This window comes from Vidua macroura, chromosome 1 (assembly GCF_024509145.1).
Source record: "Vidua macroura isolate BioBank_ID:100142 chromosome 1, ASM2450914v1, whole genome shotgun sequence".
In the NCBI taxonomy this organism is placed as follows: Eukaryota; Metazoa; Chordata; class Aves; order Passeriformes; family Viduidae; genus Vidua; species Vidua macroura.
In genome coordinates, this window is record NC_071571.1 from 98123172 (window position 1) to 98143236 (window position 20065).

At 36.3% G+C, this 20065-nt stretch overlaps 1 protein-coding gene across 1 annotated transcript in view; it reads left to right on the top strand.

Annotated features, from left to right (window-relative positions):
- Positions 1 to 16071, top strand: part of RTTN (rotatin) — an 81571-nt gene extending 65500 nt beyond the window's left edge. The window contains exons 42-49 of the mRNA XM_053993788.1: positions 2979 to 3073; positions 6805 to 6882; positions 8322 to 8448; positions 10184 to 10383; positions 12180 to 12447; positions 13686 to 13789; positions 14147 to 14216; positions 15610 to 16071. Coding sequence (XP_053849763.1) covers positions 2979 to 3073; positions 6805 to 6882; positions 8322 to 8448; positions 10184 to 10383; positions 12180 to 12447; positions 13686 to 13789; positions 14147 to 14216; positions 15610 to 15692 — 1025 coding nt within the window. The 3' untranslated portion in view covers positions 15693 to 16071. The remainder of the gene's footprint in view (positions 1 to 2978; positions 3074 to 6804; positions 6883 to 8321; positions 8449 to 10183; positions 10384 to 12179; positions 12448 to 13685; positions 13790 to 14146; positions 14217 to 15609) is intronic.
- The last annotated feature ends 3994 nt before the right edge of the window (positions 16072 to 20065 follow it).

Below are 20065 nucleotides of genomic sequence, written 5' to 3' on the forward strand. Positions count from 1 at the left end.
CTCGTGTAAGTGAAAGTATGCCCTATGGTTTTAGTTCTGGCTGTACCTGGACAAGAAGGGACTTCTTTTTCTCAGCTTTGTTCTTCCCTGTTTCTTTGGTCACATTTTACTGTTTAAGTAGGACTTTCTTCCCTTCACAGTAGTAAACCAGCTTCTAATCACAGGCTTCTTGTGCCCTCTAGAACATGGGAGAATGGTGAATTTGCATTTCTCATGCATTATGTGTTTTACACCTTTTGATCTGTCCAAGTGTACTTTGTCTTAGGTGCTTTCCTGTAACTTACATCTATGTTTTTTCCACATTGTAAACCTACACTACACTGACATTGATAGCTTAGACAGATCTGCACAGTGTTGGATCCCTGTAGAGGTAGAAACTTCAGGTCTTACGCTTTCTGCTCTTTCCCAGTGTATTGGTTCTGTACTCAGCCCTTTCCTCAGTCAGGGCTCTTCTTCTGTTGATGACTTACTAGATCATCTAAGTTCCAGCTTCCTGTGAAGGCACTTCCACTGCAGGAAGTGCATAATTCTGTGCTAGAGCAGCCGTCAAGTCATCCTTGCTGCTGTGCCACACAGACCTTAGAAAAGAGGAAGACAACTTCTGGGGCTCAAAGCAGTGTTCTAGAGATACATGTAGCTCTAGCATCACCTGTTCAGCTCTTAAGGACTACTTTAAGATAAAAATGCAAAGTCCTGCACCTCAAAAGCTACAAGCCCTTACAGCAGTAGAGGCTGACTGGAGAGCTGAAAAAAGGGCCTGGTAGGCAGCAAGCTGAATGTGAGAAGGCTAACAGCATCCTGGGCTGTATTAACAGGAACACAGCCATTAGATCAAGGGGAAAAGTTTCTTTCCTCTACTTACCACTTGTTAGACTAAATCTAGAATAGTGCATGCAGTTTTGGCCCAGTAAAACAAATGTGAACAAACTGGAACGGGTGCCCCAGAGGGCCATCAGGGTGGTTTTGTTCACTTGTCATTAGAGAAAAAGCTGATGGAGTTGACTTATGTTCTGCCTGGAGAAAAGAAGGTTTTGGGAGGACCTATGAGATTTTGAAGAAGTTGGAGACGGGTTTCTTACAGCAGTACATGGTATAGGAGGATGGAAAGAATGGGCATAAATTGAAACATGAGAGTCAAATTGCCTGTGAATAAATATTTGCCCTTTGAAGGCAGTAAAGCACTGCTAGACATAGTATGCTGTCTCTGTCTTCGGACATTTTCAAGACCCTGCAGGGTAAAGCTGCAGGCAAACCTTGCCTGCTTAGAGCTTGCTCTGCTTTGAGGAGAAGATTGGGTATATGACCTCTGGATGCCATCTCTTCCAACTTGAATTATTCCATTGTCATGGAATCTTAGAATGCATTGGAAAGGGCCTTTAAAGGCCATCTAGGTCAACCCCCCTGCAATAATCAGGGACAGCTTCAACTTTATCAGGTTACTCAGAGCCCTATCCAACCTGTTTCCAGGGGTAGGGCTTCCACCATCTCTCTGGACAATCTGTTCCAGTGTTTCACCATCCTCATTGTAAAAAATTTCTTTCTCATATCTAATCTAAGTTTGTCCTCTTTTAGTTTAAAACCATCACCCCTTAAAACAGGCCCCACTGAAACATTTGTCTCCATCTTTCTTAAGCTTTTCCTTTTAAGTGGAAGGCTGCAACCAGGTCTTCCTGGAGCATTCTCTTCACCAGGCTGAACAATCCCAACTCTCTCAGTCTGTCCTCATAGATGTATTAGATCCCTCTCAGGATTATTGTGATCTGCCTCTGGGCTCACTTCAACAGGCCTTTTCTCTGCTGGGGACCCCAGAGCTGGATACAGTGTTCCAGGTGGGGTCTCACCAGAGCATAGCAGAGGGACAGAATCTCCTCCTTTGCCCTGCTGGCCACTTGCTTTGGATGCAGTCCATGATGCACTTGGCCTTTTGGACTGTGAGCTGACATTGCCTGGCCATGTCCGACCTTTCATTCACCAGCGCCCTAATTACATCTGGGGAGGGCTTTTCTCAATCCTTTTATCCCCCAATCAGTATTGATAGTTGGGATTGTTCCAACCCAAATGCAGCACCTTGCACATGACCTTGTTGAACGTCATGAGCTCCATCTGGACCTTGAGCTTGTCCAGGTCCCTCTGGGTGGCCTCCGAGACCTCAGGTGTGTCAGTTGCACTGCTCTGTTTAGTGTCACCTGCAAATTTGCTGCAGGTGCACTCAGACCCACTATGTTATTGATGGAGACATTAAACAGTATTGGTCCCAATATGGATCCCTGAGGGACACCACTGGTCACCACTCTCCATCTGGGCATTGATCCATTGACTGCTACCCTCTAGGTATCACCATCTAGCCAATTCCTTATCCACTATCAAGTCCACCTGTCAATTACAAAACTATCCAGTTTGGAAGGATGTTGTAAAGGACCGTGTCAAAATCCTTACAGAAGTCCAGACAGATGATATCTGTAGTTCTTACCTTCTCCACTTACATAGTCACTCCATCATCTTATAGTGACTTAAAGACTAGATCCAAGGAAAAGAGCCTAACTCAACATTTTGCCCTTTAATTCACCTGTACAGTTGCCTTCCTTTGTCTCACCACAGATGCAGCAAATCTGCTGTTTTTAGGGAAAGGTTGGGTAAAATAAATGGATGCCCTAATCTCTTGAAGTTTCACACTTCTAAGGAGCATCACTGAAGATACCCTGAAGAGTTATGAATTATTATCCTCTCCACCGAAATCATTTTCCCCTCTCAATCTTACCAGTCCTTCCTTTGGGCATTCCTCTAATGGGACTTTGTTGCAAGAGAACACAAATGTATTCTTGCTTCTTGAGAGCATTCAACTAGATGCACTTCATCTCAGTAACCGTTTGCTACTTCCTGATAACAAGATGATCATTGCCAGAAAGATACTTTGGTTTTTAATTAAACATTTTTGATTGTGAATGTAATTATAAATGTTGCTGGTTTTTGTCTTCCAGCTGACCTGATAGACAGCTGTATAGAAAACATGAAGCACATTCACGCACAGCTGAATTTGGATTCCCTAAAGCCTGGGAAAGCACAGAGAAAAAAGGTAGCTATAAAAAACAGAACATTGATAGGATAAGGCACTTCCCAGCTTTCTTTTGTTTGTTTGTTGTCTTGAGGAAGATAGTGCTTGTATGTGTCATGGATGAGACAAAGTAAATGACAGCTTGTAGTGGATCCAGATACTGGAGCTTCTCTAAAATGCAATTATTTTAGAACTTTTACCAACTTAATTATCTCACACACTCTTCCACCCAGAGGTCTCACTATGTCTCAACTACCTTTTCCAACACAGAGATGACTGCTACTTCAGGAATGTCAGGCAGAAAATCACCTCGGTTCATACTTTGCAGCTGCCCAGTCTTGGTTGTTCACTGGACAAAGCCCCTGGGCATGTCCTGGTGTTTTTTTTCCGTGCATCACTCTGGCCCTCAGGATCTTCTCCCATTTGCCAGATTGTTCCTCCAGCCAGGATCTTCACATTCTTCTTTTTGGGTCCATTTCTTTCTGTCAGGGACCATCTCTTTTCAGGAATCCTCCTTTTTTCCACTAACTTTTCTTTCCAGAACTCCAAGCTTCTGTTTGCCTAAACTCAATAGTCTACGTGCGAAGTACAACACATGATCAGCTTCTGAAGTACTGGTTTTGTCTCATGTCTTTTCATTAATTGGAGGATTCGGGATTTCCCACTTTTAGTCTTGGTTATCAGAATTAGCAACTAATCCATTGTGGCTGAAAGCAGCAAATAGCAGGATGATTGAGAGTTGAGAATTCACTTTCAGGCATCCACTCACAGGCATCCACTCACATACACATCTCATCCTTTTGTAATCTGTCATGTTTGTAATTTATGATATTTATCTTATATCAGAGTATGGTTTTCAAACTTAGTTGGACTTTGTCTTGACATTGACCCTATGTAATCCAGCTAATTTTTTCCATGCTGTTTCCACAATAATATTTTTTTTCAACCAGTGCTAGCTATTTTGGTTTTGTCTGTTCTTGTATCAGTCAATCTCCCTCCCATCCCAAAACTAGTAAAGTAGTTCCATTTTGCTTGTGCATGTAAATCATAGCTTTTTTACTCTCCTATTATCTGGCTTTCAGTTTTTTTGGGGTTTTTTTGGTGTTTTTTTTTTTGTTTGGTTGGTTGGTTGGTTGGGTTTTTTTTGTTTTTGTTTTTTTTTTTTTTCTCTTCTCCTTCAAACTTGGTCTGGATATCTCAGTTTCTTGTCATCAGACTCTATTGTCCTGTTTTTTTAATTTCTTGTCAGTTTTGGGTATTTTTAACCTCATACTTTTGGTCCTACCACTGCCTGCATTCCCAATAGTTTCTCTCCATTCACAGTTTATTTATTTAGCCTTTTTTTTTTCAACCTGCCTTCCAGTTCTTCCAGACTCTCATGTCACCCAAGTCTTCTTTACCACATTTAGATATAAATTATGTCTTGCCATTATACAACAGTTTCATAAGATTTTTGTTGCAATCTGCTTGTTTTCTGCTACTTTCATCTAAGAGAATTAATAAAATACAGACAGTGACCTCTGCTGTCAAGTTTGATATCTTGTCCACTCCCACATAAATCAGAAATTGCAGAAAACACCTTCCTGTAGGGTATTTCTGCATTGCTTCAGCTAAATAGTATTTTTCTCTGAGCTTTTGATACAGATATTAGCCTTGCTTTATGAAAGTATGGAAATGTGTTTTATGACAATGAACTCTTAAAAAAAATTGAGTTTGACCCTGAGATTTGAAGGCTATCATATTTTATCTTGAGATCTCCTAAACACATTCATTTTACCTTTTCAAGTGTTGGAGGCTGAAAGGTGTCCTGCCCATGATATGTCCTGTAAGGTTGAAGTCAGCTGGTTCTTTGTAGTTTTCGGGTTGAGGAGAAATTTAAAACTTGAATGAAATAGGAGGAAAGGAGCCTTTGAGAAAGTTCAGAAAAACAGTTTATGTTTAATTGAAAATTCTTTGAAAGATTTGCAAAACACTTTGTGACAGATTTCCTGCTGAGCTGGGACTGTAGGTTACTGTATCATGTGTAAGTGTACGTTCATCATATGTGGTACATAATGACAGTTTCATGTGGAGGACACTGAGACGTTGTTCTCATGGTAGATTTAGCTGATCGTTCACAAAACTGCCCCTTTGCCCACTTCAGGGCACAGCTCTCAGAGGAAAGTCATGACAGCTTCTTTTCTTTTTTTCTTTCTCTGACTCTTAATTATTGGGAAAAACATGTTTTACCTACCTTCATTCTCAGGTCAGCTGAGGTGTTTTACTCGATATTCCTTTTCTTTCACAACAATTAGTGTGATGCTAATGAAGAGCATGAAAGGTATTTAGAAGTAGCCAAGCTTTCAAAAAATCTTGTCAAAATATTATCATAGTAAAAAGCAAGATATCCTAAAATAAAGACATATAAACAGTGCTATCAATGCAATCCATAACTTTATCAACCTTTTAGAAGTTTGTACATTAAATATGAGTTGTAGCTTGTGGCGTTTTAATGCTATTTTACTTATTGACTAAATTAATACTAAATTAATAAATTCTGTACAAAATACAGAATTGCTTGAATGAATTCTCGTCTTAAGAGTCTTGTCTTAGTATTAGCATTTTATTTGACTAGAAGTGAGACAAACCAGTTATCAAATGTATTTTGATACATTTGTAATAATGACTTGTATGTTTCTTCCTGATTTACTACACCTGGCTTTCATTAACCTTTTTGCAGTAGGTTGTACTGCAGAGTACTTCATCTCTAAATGTCATCAAATACATGATTTATGATGTAAAAGCATGCATTGTTTCTTCACCTTGTCTGAGATTAAGTATGAATCCTATTTTACATTTTGTTCCTTTATGCTTGATAAGACAGGAATAGTATCCTGAGGTGAACAAGCTTGTTGGAATTTGGTAATCTTTCAGAAGTGGTTTAGTGTGTCACCCTTATAGGAGTTAAGTCAGCCATCACTGCCCTGTAGTGTCACAGCTCTGTCAAGAAGATAGAATCTTTGTTCACTTGTAACTTGAATCTCAGGGTAGCACCTCACTGTCCAAATGTCTGTATTTATTTCTGTAATATTCTTATCAGGTTGGAAGTTAGTTATAGCTTCTATATTTATAGTTAAGGATAGGAAGTAAGATCCTGGGAATAGAAGGATGGATTCGCCTGACCTGCTGTAGACATCACAGAATATTCTGAGTTGGAAGGGATTCCCAAGAATCATCAGATCCAGTAAATAGTACATATAGAGGTCAAAGCTGCAACCTTGACATTATTAGCACTATGCTCCAACTGAGCTTCTCTCAGGGTCTGAAAGACAGAGCTAATTTAACCTTGTTTTTATCCAAGGAAGAAAAATAAATGCTTCTAGGGAATGATTAATTTGACTTGTTTTAGATGTGTGCTTTAGGATGGAACAAATACTCAGAAAGTTCCCACCTGTTCTTTATTAGTTGTAAGAGAAATGGAGCTCAACATTACAGATTTCTGCATTTGGTCACATTGGTGGCCCTAGAAATAGTATCTGTGGGTTATAAAGAGAGATAAGGATAATAAGTTACTGGTTATAAATGTCTTTAGTAAATGTGCTTGAAGCTAGCTAAGATGAATTCTACGTGAAATCAGAAGAAAACTGCTGAGCAGATGTGACCCAAACGTTGATACCTTAGATTTGCACTTCTTCTTTTGAAATATCTTTCCTCCTTGTACAAAATTCATTCTGGTCTTACATTGATATCTTGAATTATTTTTCCCTGGATAGGAGGATAACCTTATCAAGGAGTTAAGGTGTTCTATGCAGCTCCTTAGAAACTGCCTCTTTCAAAATGAAGAATGCAAAGTAAGTATTCTTATACTGAAGTAATATGAGTACATTTAGTTACTGAATGAAGATAAATTTTTTTTCTACTTTGAAGTTATTTTCAAGCTGGCTAAATTTAAGTTTGATATTAATGGCAAGAAATACTTCGTATTTCATTATTATTCCCACTTCCTAAGAATATTTCACACATCTCTTAGGAACTTAGTGTTCATATGGAAATATCATCTCCCAGTGGTTTCAGATGGTTGTTATCTTTTATATCCACTTCTGCTTTTTGTAAATCAATAATTCTAATTTTCAAAGCATACAGCATGAAAAATGGATGTGGAGAAAAGTTTGGGGCCACCAGAAAGGCACACAGAGATACATTTCAGATCTTAGAAAGTTGTTTTCTCTTCTTACTTCTTTTGCCTTTCTGAAAGACAAGAAAACCCCAAAATCACCCCAATGAAACAAGCAAAACCAAACAAAACCCAAAATCTAAATAATAATTTGCTATTTATTTTTCTTTATCTGAGTTAAACTGTACTAATCCTCCAAAACACAATTTTGTTTTCATACCTGTTTTTTATAAAATAATTTTTCTTGGTCAAAATCTTGAATGTCTTTTCATTTTATTCTTGTTTTTTTTCTCTGTTCTTTTCAATTTCTTTTCAACTTCCATTCTGCCTACTTGTTTTTTTTTTCCATGGGGAAAATACTACATTACTTGTTTTCACTTTTTCCTGTGTTCATTCTTTCTGATCACTGCTCTTCTTTCTTATTGCTGATACCATTCACAGATTTATTTCTACTTTCACAGTTTAGTTTTTCTCGGCATTGTGTTACTTGTGCCATGTATACAACTTGGGCTACTTTTAGCAAATGCAGTGGTAGAACTGCAAGATTTCCTGACTTTCCAGGAGTACCCCTTTTCCAGGGCATGTATTAACATCCTTTTTGTATGCAGAACACTTGGGGCTGAATAAGGCATCTGATTATTCCTGAAGTCTCCATAACTTGGTTGTGCCATAATCTCAGCTAAGATTATTGTGGAAATTTTTTCTTCTTTTGATCAGGATCTGCAGAAAGAATTGTGTGGAGGATTGAAGGAGGTTGCTGTTGATAACTGAAGAGTTCTATCATTTGCTCTGTATACAACTGCACTCTTATATTTCCACGCTTTTTGAGTTCCAATAATTACTTTAGAAGGAGTTGAATAAAACTTTAGAGAGCTCTTGAACAAGAACAATTGGAATGAATAAATCTTTATTTTCATTAATTTCAGTAATTAAGATATGTGCTGATTTTGACTGGCGTAGAGTTAAATTTATTGGTGGTTGAAATGATGGTGCCAGTTCTCCGTGCAATCTTTCAAGCCATAAGATAAAACATAAGATAAAAATATGGTTTTCTCATTCTATATTTCATTTTCAAAGGACTGATTGCATTTGAAATTCTTCCTCATGTTGTTACAGATGGCAGCACTCAAAGCTCATCTTGTTCCTGTTCTGCATTCTCTGTGGCCCTGGTTTTTAGCAGATGATTCCTCAATGCAAATAGCTCTGCATTTGCTTTGTGTCTACACTGCAAACTATCCTGCAGGTATGAAAGTCACTCTGTGGTGGAATACATAAAAATATTTTACCAGAATAATTAAGACAGAAAAGCATCATAAAGGGAAAAAAATGTTTATTTTTACCGTAAGAGGAAAGTGTAAAAGCATTGGTCCATCAAAGTCCATCAAGAGTTTTGATTTTAATACATTCCAGACTTTCGTTCAGATCTGGTTCAAGCTGTTTGATTTAGCAAGAGTGCAATTGTATTAAAGGATTAAATAGCATTTAACTCAAACCATTATATTTGAAGGTTTTGCTGAATGTCCTGCCAAGCTGAGTAGTATATTATAGAAGTACTATTCTAGGAATTCTTTAATAGAGAACAGTGTATCAGTGGTTTGTATAGGTTGGACATCAGTCCTTATTGAGAACGTTCTGGTTTTGAAATAGTCAATCAAATTAAATTTTGTATTAAATTTCCTCAATTTATTTATGCCTTGGACTCGGTAGCTTGCATATGTATCTTTTTCATAAGGAGCCTTTTCATTTGAGCAAACCTTTTATTTCCCTTGATAATTATCCCCACTACTAGAAGCTTGAACTTTCTTCTAGCATGGATTTTTTGCTTTTCATATCCTGGTTATTTAGATTTAGCAAATCATAGATAATGATTTGCAATTAGCTTGAAGAGACACAAAAGTGTCTGTTCCTTTCTCCCTGTCAAGATACCATAACCATTAAAATAGTTAACAGTTAAAATATGACTCTTTTTTTAAGTTAATGTCTCCAGACCTTAAATAAACTTGCAATGGCTTTTTTTAACAAAGATTTTTTTTTTAATATGGAGTGAAGAAAGATGTATATTAGTGAGCTACAGAGTCTAAAATAAAAATTCAGTGTCCTGTCCATGTGCAAGAAATCAAGCTGAAGTGACTCTAAGCTGCATTTTTATTTTCTTTACTGATAAGAGCAAGTGCTCTCTGATCAATCAAGTTTTTTCTTTCTGTTCAGAATAGTTGGCTTATGAGGTGTCCCAAATTCACCTGCTCTGAACTGGTTAACGACTCCTCCTCAGTGTAGTCAGAGAAATGCATGTAAATATTTGTTACAGTTAAACATTGTCTCATTTTTGTTTACTTTTACCATGTAAGAAATTACCTGTTGTTGCTGATGGCCAGTGCCACTAAAAAAAAGACTTATATCTATATTTGTGCAGAAGGCATTTATCTATATTAGGTCGGTAACATAGCTGTTCCCTGCTGTTGTATTAATTCAAACTTGTAACTCTGTAGCATAGGATTGTGCATTCTTCTGTTGTACAGTGTAGTGACAACTGCAGACAGCGCTTATATTTCTCAGAAAAATATTCTAAGAAACTTATATTAATCCTTTCAAATTATACAGAGACTTCTTTTTCTGAGCCAGTTTCAGAGGATCCCTTCAGATTTAACGTCCAAATAACTGTATAATTAGATACATGTTCCAGTTTTTAAGGAGACTTTCTGAGACGGAGCAATGGCTTCTATTTAACAACAGAATCACCTCTTGCATTCTAGAACAATAGAACAGTAGATGCCTATTCCAGTAAAGTGCCACATTCAGGCACAATTCTATTCAAAGCATGTCTGATTGACTTCATTGGGGTTCAAAGAAAAGATATGTAACAAATCCTTTGAAAAGTTCCATCTCAGTGTTTGAGCAGTTGCACTATTCTTTCTATAGATTTTTCTTTTAAATATGTATCTGCATTTCTAATATGATAAATGTCTCATTGCTTTAAGGTTGTGCTTCACTTTGTTGGGCCAGTGGTGGACAATCGTCACTTCCATCTGCACGAAGTGCAGCTGGCAATTCATTAATGCATTACATCTTGAAATTGGCTTCCCATGTGTCAAATGATAACAGCCCAGTTCAGCAGGTGGTCTTTTGTCTAATATCCAACCTTGCTCTGTCTCATGACTGTAAAGGCATTATTCAGAAGGTAAGTAAATGGTAACCTGTATTTTAGCAATGGATGCAATTTCCTTTTTAATAAACCCTCATATTTTAATATGGAGTGTCCTATGATCATATAGACATGCTTCTGTGGGAATCAAATCCATTGTGTCTTCTCAGTTGTGTTACTGTTCCCTAAGAGCAGAGTGTAATTCAGTTATATTCATAGTCTGGACAATTTTTGCTAGAGCTTTTTGTAATCTCTCTGTTTCAGTGGGTTGTAACATTTTTAATACCCATATATATTAATAGCAATCACTAGTGGATCATGCAAGTGAGTATGCTGTAGAACAAACCACGTGAATGAACAAGAAATTAAACGTTGTGTAAATCATTAGGTATGCTGTGGGAAACATAACCTTTGTAAAAGTTTTAGGAAAAAAGCAATTATTGGATGTTGGACAAAAATCTACTCTTATTACACAAATATATGTAATGTCTTTTTGTATTTTGTATATAGAATGATCCTTACTCTGTTTTATGAAATGTTCTTTGAAAAATCTGTTTCCTTAAAATTTGATCATTTAAATAAATTCAAACATTGAGAAAAGAAGATAGACCATGTAGAAAGTCACCTGTAATAGTGACATGACAAGATGAGCTAACACAGCGGAAATTATAAAAGGTGTGTTTGTTTCTAGCATCTTTTATAGTAATTTATTAATTGTAAAAATTTGGTTTGATCTCCATTAAGAATGTTCTGTTCTTGGACCTAATTACCTGTTAGAAATGCAGGGAAAAATAGATGCTTTTGTGATGCTAATTATTTAAAGCATGGTCTCACCATTGCAAAGTGGCTAATACTCAAACTTTTTGATGGAAACAAAGAGTTTGAGATCTCTTCTGTAGTAGCTGTTGTATTCTGTGAATTGTTTTTGCTTTTAGACTCTTCTGAGTTTCACTCTAGAGTGATAGTACTTCCTTCTCTCTCTTGGGCTCTGCTTTCATAAGTGTAAGCAATTCTGAAAACCCAATTCCCTCTGTGAAAATTAAATTATCAATATTATATTCACATGAAGAAAATCACAATGAGTATGTATGCTGGCTTGCTTGCTTTCAACCAGATGCTTGTATATGTTGTCAAGATTCAGTGAGGCTGGGATTATTTAGTAAAGGACTTTTTCATTACAGGAATTTATGTTAGAACACCTCCCTCTTGCAACAGGGGAATTGATTTTCATCTTCTCAGAATCTCCTTAAAGTGGAGGCAAAGCCTGAGATAGTGTATGTCATATCAATGCACAGTTCTTTTTCTTCAAAGCTTACAAAAATAGAGGACACTTCTCTGGCTGTCAGTGAAGGGAGGAGTGGTGCTGTAGGTTCTTACGAGTCACTTCCAACTCAAGACATTCTGTGACACCTTTAACATTTGTTAATAGCATGCAATAATAAGTAAGGAATCAAGAATACATTATCTAAGTAATGCATTGATTCACTTCAAATGTCGCTAGCTTATTTTGGGTAGAAATAATGAGTGCAAAGCAAAAAGCTTATGTAGTGGTGGAAATTAGCCTTTAAAGAAATATATTGTGTTGGATCAACTTTTATGTATCTACACCGCATAAATTATTATAGAAGTAAATGTATGTTACTATATTAACTTTTTACCCATGCAGCAGATTCTTTTTCATATGTAATTATTTTCAAAAATCCTTGACTAATAATAGGTTGCCTTTAATGTTTAAATTTAGTGTTCGGTCAAGTATATAGATTGGAAGGTCAAACAACAAACAAGACATGGAATACTATAAATTCTAAAACCCTTTTTCTTCCTTCTAACAGAGTAACTTCCTGCAGAACTTTTTATCTCTTTCATTGCCAAAAGGAAGTAATAAAAATTCTGGTAATGTGTCTACTCTCTGGCTAAAGCTACTACTGAACATATCTTTTGGAGAAGATGGACAACAGATGGTTATGAAGATAAATGGCTTTTTAGACCAGATCATTGAAATGTGTAAATACAAGCACAAGAGCAGCCAACATCTAGCACTTCTTATTCTACATAACATATGTTTTAGTCCAGCTAATAAACCAAAGATATTAGGTAATGGTAAGTATCTGAAGGGTATGCAAACTGTTGTTCTCTGATAATACCATGGTTTCCAGAAGACTATATTTTCATGACACTTTGGGCTACTGACCAAGAACTCAATGTTGTATTTTAGAAGAGCATATTTATCAAAATTAATTTTTAGAAGTAATTACAGAATACATATTTTGGCAGAGAGACAATTACACTAATACATAATAAAAGGAAAAACAAATAGTTCTCAAAAGAAAATCATGATTCATTGTTAGGCAGATCATTTGGATATAATAACAGATTTTGAATGAAAGGATTTTTGCAATTTTCTCAAACAGCTAGTTTTTCAGGGAGGGTTGAAGGATTCTTTATATCAGTCAGTTTTGAAATAATTGAAGTTACTATCTTTCAGTTGGACAAACTTTTCTTAGCTTGTGCAAATCATGAATGTTGAGACAAACTATTTGATGTTCTGTCATGTACAGAAAATGTTTACGATAGTGATAAAGTTATGTCATGGCATATATATTTAATGTAACAATATGTTCAGAACTTTTTTCTTGGTTATTTGTAGAAGGCATGTTTCTTTCCCTCATTTAATTGCAGAGAGAATGCTCCTGTCTTAGTTTCAAATTCTCAGCAGGTTTTCCATAGTGTCCACGTTTTTTTATTTTTCCTAAGATGTGGATTTACTGCCTTAATTAAATATACATTATTTAGTTACATAATCTATGAATTTTTGTTGTGAAGTGAAGAAGCAAAGTGGAAGAGTTTGGCTTCAGAGCAATGCAAGAAAACTAAGGCACCTACAGTGGGGTGGCAAATACTTCTCATTGGTTGCAAATCATCTGCATAATAAGTATGAAGGGAAATAGAAACATCTTAATATCCATCCTGATGTGGCTCTAATTGTGGCTACTGGGAGTTATAAAACAGTTTCACAGCTTACTTAGTCCCTAAGCATAGCTGATAGCTAACATAATGTTCATGTTTTATTACTGGTGGCTTAACTTTTTAGCATTCCTTGGTTTTGTTTTGCTGTATTATTTTTAACACTTCTTTCAATGTACTGTGCTGATTTTATAAGCATATTGAAATTTAATCGATAATAAAATTTCTGTAATTCCTCTGCCATACCAGTACTTGTCATAAAAATAAGTATACTACAAGCATCAATCTACTGAGGCATGTAAATATATTTACATTTCTCTTGATTATATTTTCTAGATGCATTTGGTTTCATGTTTTTTTATTTGTCTCATTAGATCAAGCAATTGCAGTACTGTCTGCCTGTTTGGAAAGTAACAGTCCTGCTGTTCAGAGAATAGGAGCAGCTTCTCTTTGGGCTTTGCTTCACAACTGTCAGAAGGTTAGTATTTGAGAAATCTGTGAAAAAACTGTAATATTATACTTTTATGCTGTAAACAATACAGTAATCTCTAAGTAAATAATAATAAAGTTTACAATAGTAATTCTGTTTTATTTTAATCATGTAGCTGCTGAGGCTGGGAGATTAAACAACATGGTATAGAAGCAGTTTGTCCTTTGTAATTTGTGACTACTTACACAAATGCAGTTTAAATGGTGATATAGTTCTATTAAGTCTAAAAATTCTTACATCTCATGCTCTGATGAATTATTGCAGTTTTTTTTAACTTTGTTAAGGAAGGTGTGGTCACGTGGACAAGAAAACTCATTGTGTTTTGTGTGTTTGTGTGTGCTACAGGCAAAAGTGACTTTGAAGAATCCATCCATAAGGAGAAGAATAGATGAAGCTTATTCTTTAGTGAAGAAAAGTAGGTCTTACTTTTACTTAATTCCAATTCTTAATTTTTCCATCATTAAAGCATTTCAATTTATATCATCACAGTAATGCTTGCAATAAAAAAACTTTGCACAGTACAGTTCTGTGAATCTTTAAATCTTAAATTTAGTGATAAGAAAAATTGTTCTTTTAGCAATGACTTTGCCTAACCGTGCTCAGCCTCAGAGTGTTGAGCCACACAGGGAAGGGATCAGAACAGAGCTTTGTTACCACATGAAAATATTCTGGCATGGGTTAGTGACGTTCTGAAAGCTTCAGATTTTTGCTTAAGGAACTGAACATAACTCTTTTTTGAATGGCTGCAATACAATAGATTCAGCTGAAGAACATTCAGTATGGAAGGTGTTCAAACACTGATCTGGAGCTTCAGTAGCTAATAATGGGTTTATTGGTTGTTAGTCACATCAAGTTAGTCTAATCTTGAAAGGACATGATTATGTCTTTTTACGCTAATGAGCTTTCCCACTAATTTAAATTGTTCTATGGATGTACTCAAATAGGCTTATTGATTAAGGGGCTTGTAATACAAGATTTCCACAGTATTTGCATAACAGATCTGCTACAAACTTTCTCTTTACATTGACCATTGTTGGTATCCTAATAAGCAGGAGATGTATTTTTCATAGAAATACATCCGGTATTGTCATCCAAATTCATTAGTTTCGTGAATGTACTGTTTCAAACTCAGCCTTTACTAAGTCAATCCTCAAGCATAACAATACAAAATTTCATATACTGATAATATATTAATAAATTTGTATTGTTCCTTATAACAGAGCTACCATTGATCAGAAACTTTTCAAAATACAATGTTGAATCAATAAGGTACCTTTTACAGACTAGCACCTCATAACATTAATCCCCATTTATTTATGTACTGCTATAGAACATGAAGTCCCAGACTGAGCTATTGATTTTTAATTCAATAAACATTTATGTATCAAAATAAGGAGTATAAAAGATTTTATGCAGCTGTCATTGTTACAGTTTACAGTTGTGTAATATGTCATCAATATTGTCGCCAAAATATTCCTACATTAAGAGTCTCAACAACTCTGTGCTTGTAAAGCTTTGATCACTTACCAATGATAATTGGGCTAAAATGGTAGATTGTTATTCTGAGTACACATGGGGAAATACTTCAACATGGCTGTTATTTTACATTTCCTGCTTTGTTGTACCCAAGGGTAAAACCAAAACAGACTTTGCAAAGTAAAAGTATTTGATGTGCTACTCATTAATACAGAGGTTAAGGTCATAAACCAGCATGAATTCTTGCAAGGCATTTAATGCAGTCTTTGGAAAAGTAATTTTGTATTTAGAATCAACTAGAAATTCAAATCTTGGGTTTTTTTTCCTTTCAGGTTCTCCCCAGCCAGAAGATAATGAACTACATGCCTACCATGTAAAATGCTTAGACAATATAGTGCAGCTTCTTGATTGTTAATGGTCATCAGTCAACTTCTCATGTTGAAATTAAAGAGCTTCTTCAATGGGAGCCTGAAATTTGAAGAAAGCACTTCTGATGCACAGATTTGTGGCAGCAGCAGATCTGCTGTGGAAGAAATTTATGAAGCCTTTGAGGAAGGAGTTCATAACTTTGAACCAAAGAAATTGCACTGTTTCTGGTTCAAACTGTTTGTACCGTAATCCCAATGGGAAATTATAATTACGCTACTATGTAAAGTATGTACACAGAAGAATGAATGTACAGGGGGAAATATTTGAAAAATGAGTAATTTTCTTAAATTTTACATTGAAATTGTTCCTGTAAAGTATTAGAATTTCTGTTTTGGATTGTTCTTAATAAATGGGTTTTTAACTGAGATCAGTATTTGCTGTGAGTGAAGTGGAATTTTTAAGATTGCAGGTGTGCACAGTTCATGTTCAGATTCAAAAATTGAAAATGTTGGCAATTGTGGTGTGTTACACATATTAGATGCAGAACAGCAAGGTCTATGTTGTGGTTTTGAAGAAGATTTCAGTTCACATTGCTGCATGTTTTTTAAGATGCTAACAATTTTAAAAGAGCTCTCAATTGTTGATATTAGACATGATAGTTATGTTAACGTAGCAGGTTATTCAGGATATGGGGTGTGTGCATCCGTTTTAGTTACATTACAACAATGTAGAAAATATTTGAGTCAAAATTTGTTGATTTCTAAAGACTTTGAATCTTTTGCTTGGTGCAAATTCCCCTCTCTCCCCCCCAATTATCCGTGCCCATGTTGCCTTTGAAGTGCTACTGTGTAACTATTGTTCTAAGTTTTTCAGTATTCTATGCTGAAAGAGTTTGAGAAAAAAAACCCTTGCTGTCTGAGCACAAATGTTTTTCTGGGCATGCTTCTGGAGTATCTAACAGGGTGTTTTAATTTCCCTCAACACATACAGCTTTTATTTTATGTCAGAGTCAGATAGAAGTGAGCTAATTCAAAGCAAAACCCAAATAACATCTCTAAGACTTATAGCAAGGCCATGTCTACCTGTGATTAGTCTTTTCTTCTTAACCAGGTGATGAAAGTATTTTCTGCTGACAGAAGGGATTTTGGTTTATTTGTTTAGCAGTGCTTGTAAATTATGTGTGACTTGATATAATTCAGCTGACCATAAGTGTGATGCTTATGGCTGGGTTAAGTCATTACTAGAAATGTAATTATTGGCTGATCTCCCATCCCTCCACCAAACAAAGAGCAAGGATGTATCACCAAAACTTGACTCTTTTCCACTTACTGTACTGTATAATTACTGTATTTTGCAAAGCAGTTGTTAAATGCTGTCATGCTCATCCCATGGTATTTATTGCAGAACAGTCAGCTGCAGGGGAGGAGACAGCTCTGCAAGTCAGCATTTGCTGACTGGGCTTGGAAGTGTGAGGTCTCTTCCCCTCAGACTACCAAGTGCTAAGTCTCTTCAGAGACTCATGTTTCAGCATACTCACCCCAATGATCTTTCTCATAAATCAGTCACTAACTCAGAATGCAGATTGTTTGCCATTTTTTCTGTTTCAAAAGGACAAAAAATGAGAGCACTCAATGCCAAATGAATTCTAATGGAGGTAATCACTCCTGCAAGGATGGCAAGAGCTCATTCAAAGCATAGAAATACTCATGGATCTCATGAGGAGAATGAGGACTGCAGTTTCATGACTTCCATGAAGTGCAAGTACAATATAATAAGGCCATAGAAGATCTGGATGCTTGTTTTCTATTAAACATTTCTATTTTACTAAGCTGTGCTTGTTCTTGAAGAAACTATTCATATTGAAAAATCTTGGCAAATTGCTAATACATTTGTTGTTACAGTAAGCCTTAGTGCTGTGCTTATCCCAAAATGAGTTATTTTCTCAGCATTCTGCAACAATTTACAGTTGTGGGAAGCAATTGTAGCAATGTCATAAGTAAATACTTATGTTTGGTGTTGCTATTCTGGAAAATCAAAACAATTTTTAAACTCTAAGGGCTAAAATCTATATTCATATTGTGTATAAGCTTTCCTCCTTCAAGATTAAGGAAAGGGCTTTGTGTCTTTATTTAAAGGACAGCACTTCCTTCCATCACATTTTTCTGTTGAAAACTGGGAACATAGAGTGGCTGCATCCTGCCTTCCTGCATGTTAATGAAGTGAGTTATAAAATGTAAATGACCCTGTATTTCCTGTTCACTGGAACTTAGACTACCATAAATAGCCTCACAATAGCCTTTAGTCTTAATCAATTTCATGAAAAAAGATTTACATATTTAGACTTCATTCACAGTTAATTTCCAAATTTTGGAGATCCATCTATCTTGAAGGATGGAGTATTTGTCATGTTTGTGTTTTCAAAGAAAATTAAACCCTTAAATACCTTCAAAATTCTAAGAATTGTAAAATAATTTTTTAGCTTACAGAGGAAGGTGCAATTAAAGTGGAGATGGATTTCCTGAATAAGCTATAGAATTTAAAAGGTAATATTCAACTTTCATCTAGTTCCCTAATAAAAGGCACAGCCATGCAAGCTAGGAGTCTCTTGAAAATCCTTATTCAGGAGAATTCAATTACCATTTGCACTAACTGCAGATATATCATGCTCTTACTTTGGTTGCTTTATCTTTTATGATAAGCTTGTAATCAAGAAAAAAGTTATTAAATTCAAAAGAGATAAGTGCATAAAATCCACTAATAATGAAGCTTTCAGATTCTTTTTTAAGATGGATGTGTCATCTAGTGCATGTTCAAAACTTTCACAGAAATAATTTTCACTTAAGTGGTATAATATTGTAGATTATGCTTAAATAATTTAATTTTGATTGTGTTCATGCAAATAGAGACATTTAGTCATGACTTACTGATGAAGTTTTCAAACCTTTGAGTAATAGGTTTTCAAGCCTACTTGAAAATCCTCAGGAAAAAATACTTCATTTATGAGAAAGGGACTATTTTTTGCTCTTCCAGCAATTTGGATTTATGGATTCTCCTCACTCAGCAACTACACATCCCTGGATTATGTTTTTCATGATTCCCCTCCATACCAAACTTGCAAATTACAGCAATTATGGGCTTGTGGCAGCAGTACTAGCCAGACTGGGGTGGGAAGTTTTCTATACTTGAGACTTCAGCCCAGCTTTTTTTAAGGATTTCCCTTCACAGTAAAGTAGAAGCTGCTGTGACAGATTCTCAAATCTGCTTTTCCTTCAGAGAAATATTTTAATGTCTTCTAGGGGAGAAAAAAAATGGTTAGCAGCCACACAAAGATTGCTGTCCACTGGGGAATCTGGGGGCACTCCACACTTCACTTGAGGTTTATTCTGGTTACAAAAAAAAAAAAAATTCCTTCAACTCTCCAAGATGGCTCCTAAAGTAATCATTCACAACTCCACTGCTGAGATAGTAGTCATGCTGCCATTGCTTTGGGATAGAGAAGGAGTTGTGGTAAATACAATTTCACAACACTGCAGTCCTTGTAGGCTCCTCTCTTGGCTTCTGGGCTGCCCTGTGGAAGATGTGCATTCTACATTTATCATCTCATCATCGTCATCTTTTTGTGATTACCTAATCTCATTCAGGAATTCTGTGTGGCCTCTAAGCATTCCTAAGACCTGCTTAGTCTTCCTGTCTTGTAACCCATAAGGATTTGGCCCCATGATTGAGGGTCAGTGTGTGCCCTCTGGCCTCAGATCCAGGTATTCTTGGGCACATCTTTATTTTTAAAAGTGGTATTTTAGGTGCTGAACATTAGGCAGTAGGGAATTTATAATTAAGTTTGGTATTCAGGGTATATTGCCCTCTACTCCTCTGTTGTAGGTTGGGTTGGTTTAGTCACGGATTTCATTAATGTTAGTTACGTTTGTTCCTTGTACTCCCCTATTTTCCCCTTGCAGTGATTTGCTCCAAGTTGTTTACCACGAGAGCTCCTGCCACTCAGACCTGTCAATCTTCTCACCTCTCCCAGATTTCTCCTTACATGGTTCTGTCAGTCAAGGTTTGCTCACTCCCTGACGAGTGTCAATCTTGTAACCACTCCCTGCTTCTTCATGAAAGTTCTGCATCAATCACCCCACCTTTGCACTTCTATTTGTCCCAGAACGCTGTACCCACCTCTGTTATGTTACCATAGGTTGTTATAATCCATGTCACTCCCCTGTTGTTTGTCCCTATAGGGCGAGCCAGGTTTCCACCCCTGTCTGCCCACCCCCTACTTAATCTGTTGCAAGTTCTTTGTTCTCTGGCATTTACTTTGCATTGCGCTGACAGCTATTAGTTCAGACCACCCATGGGGGAATAAAAGCTCTTAGGCTCATAAACAAAGTGTCCTTCTCTCATCCCACGCCGCAGTGCCCAGCA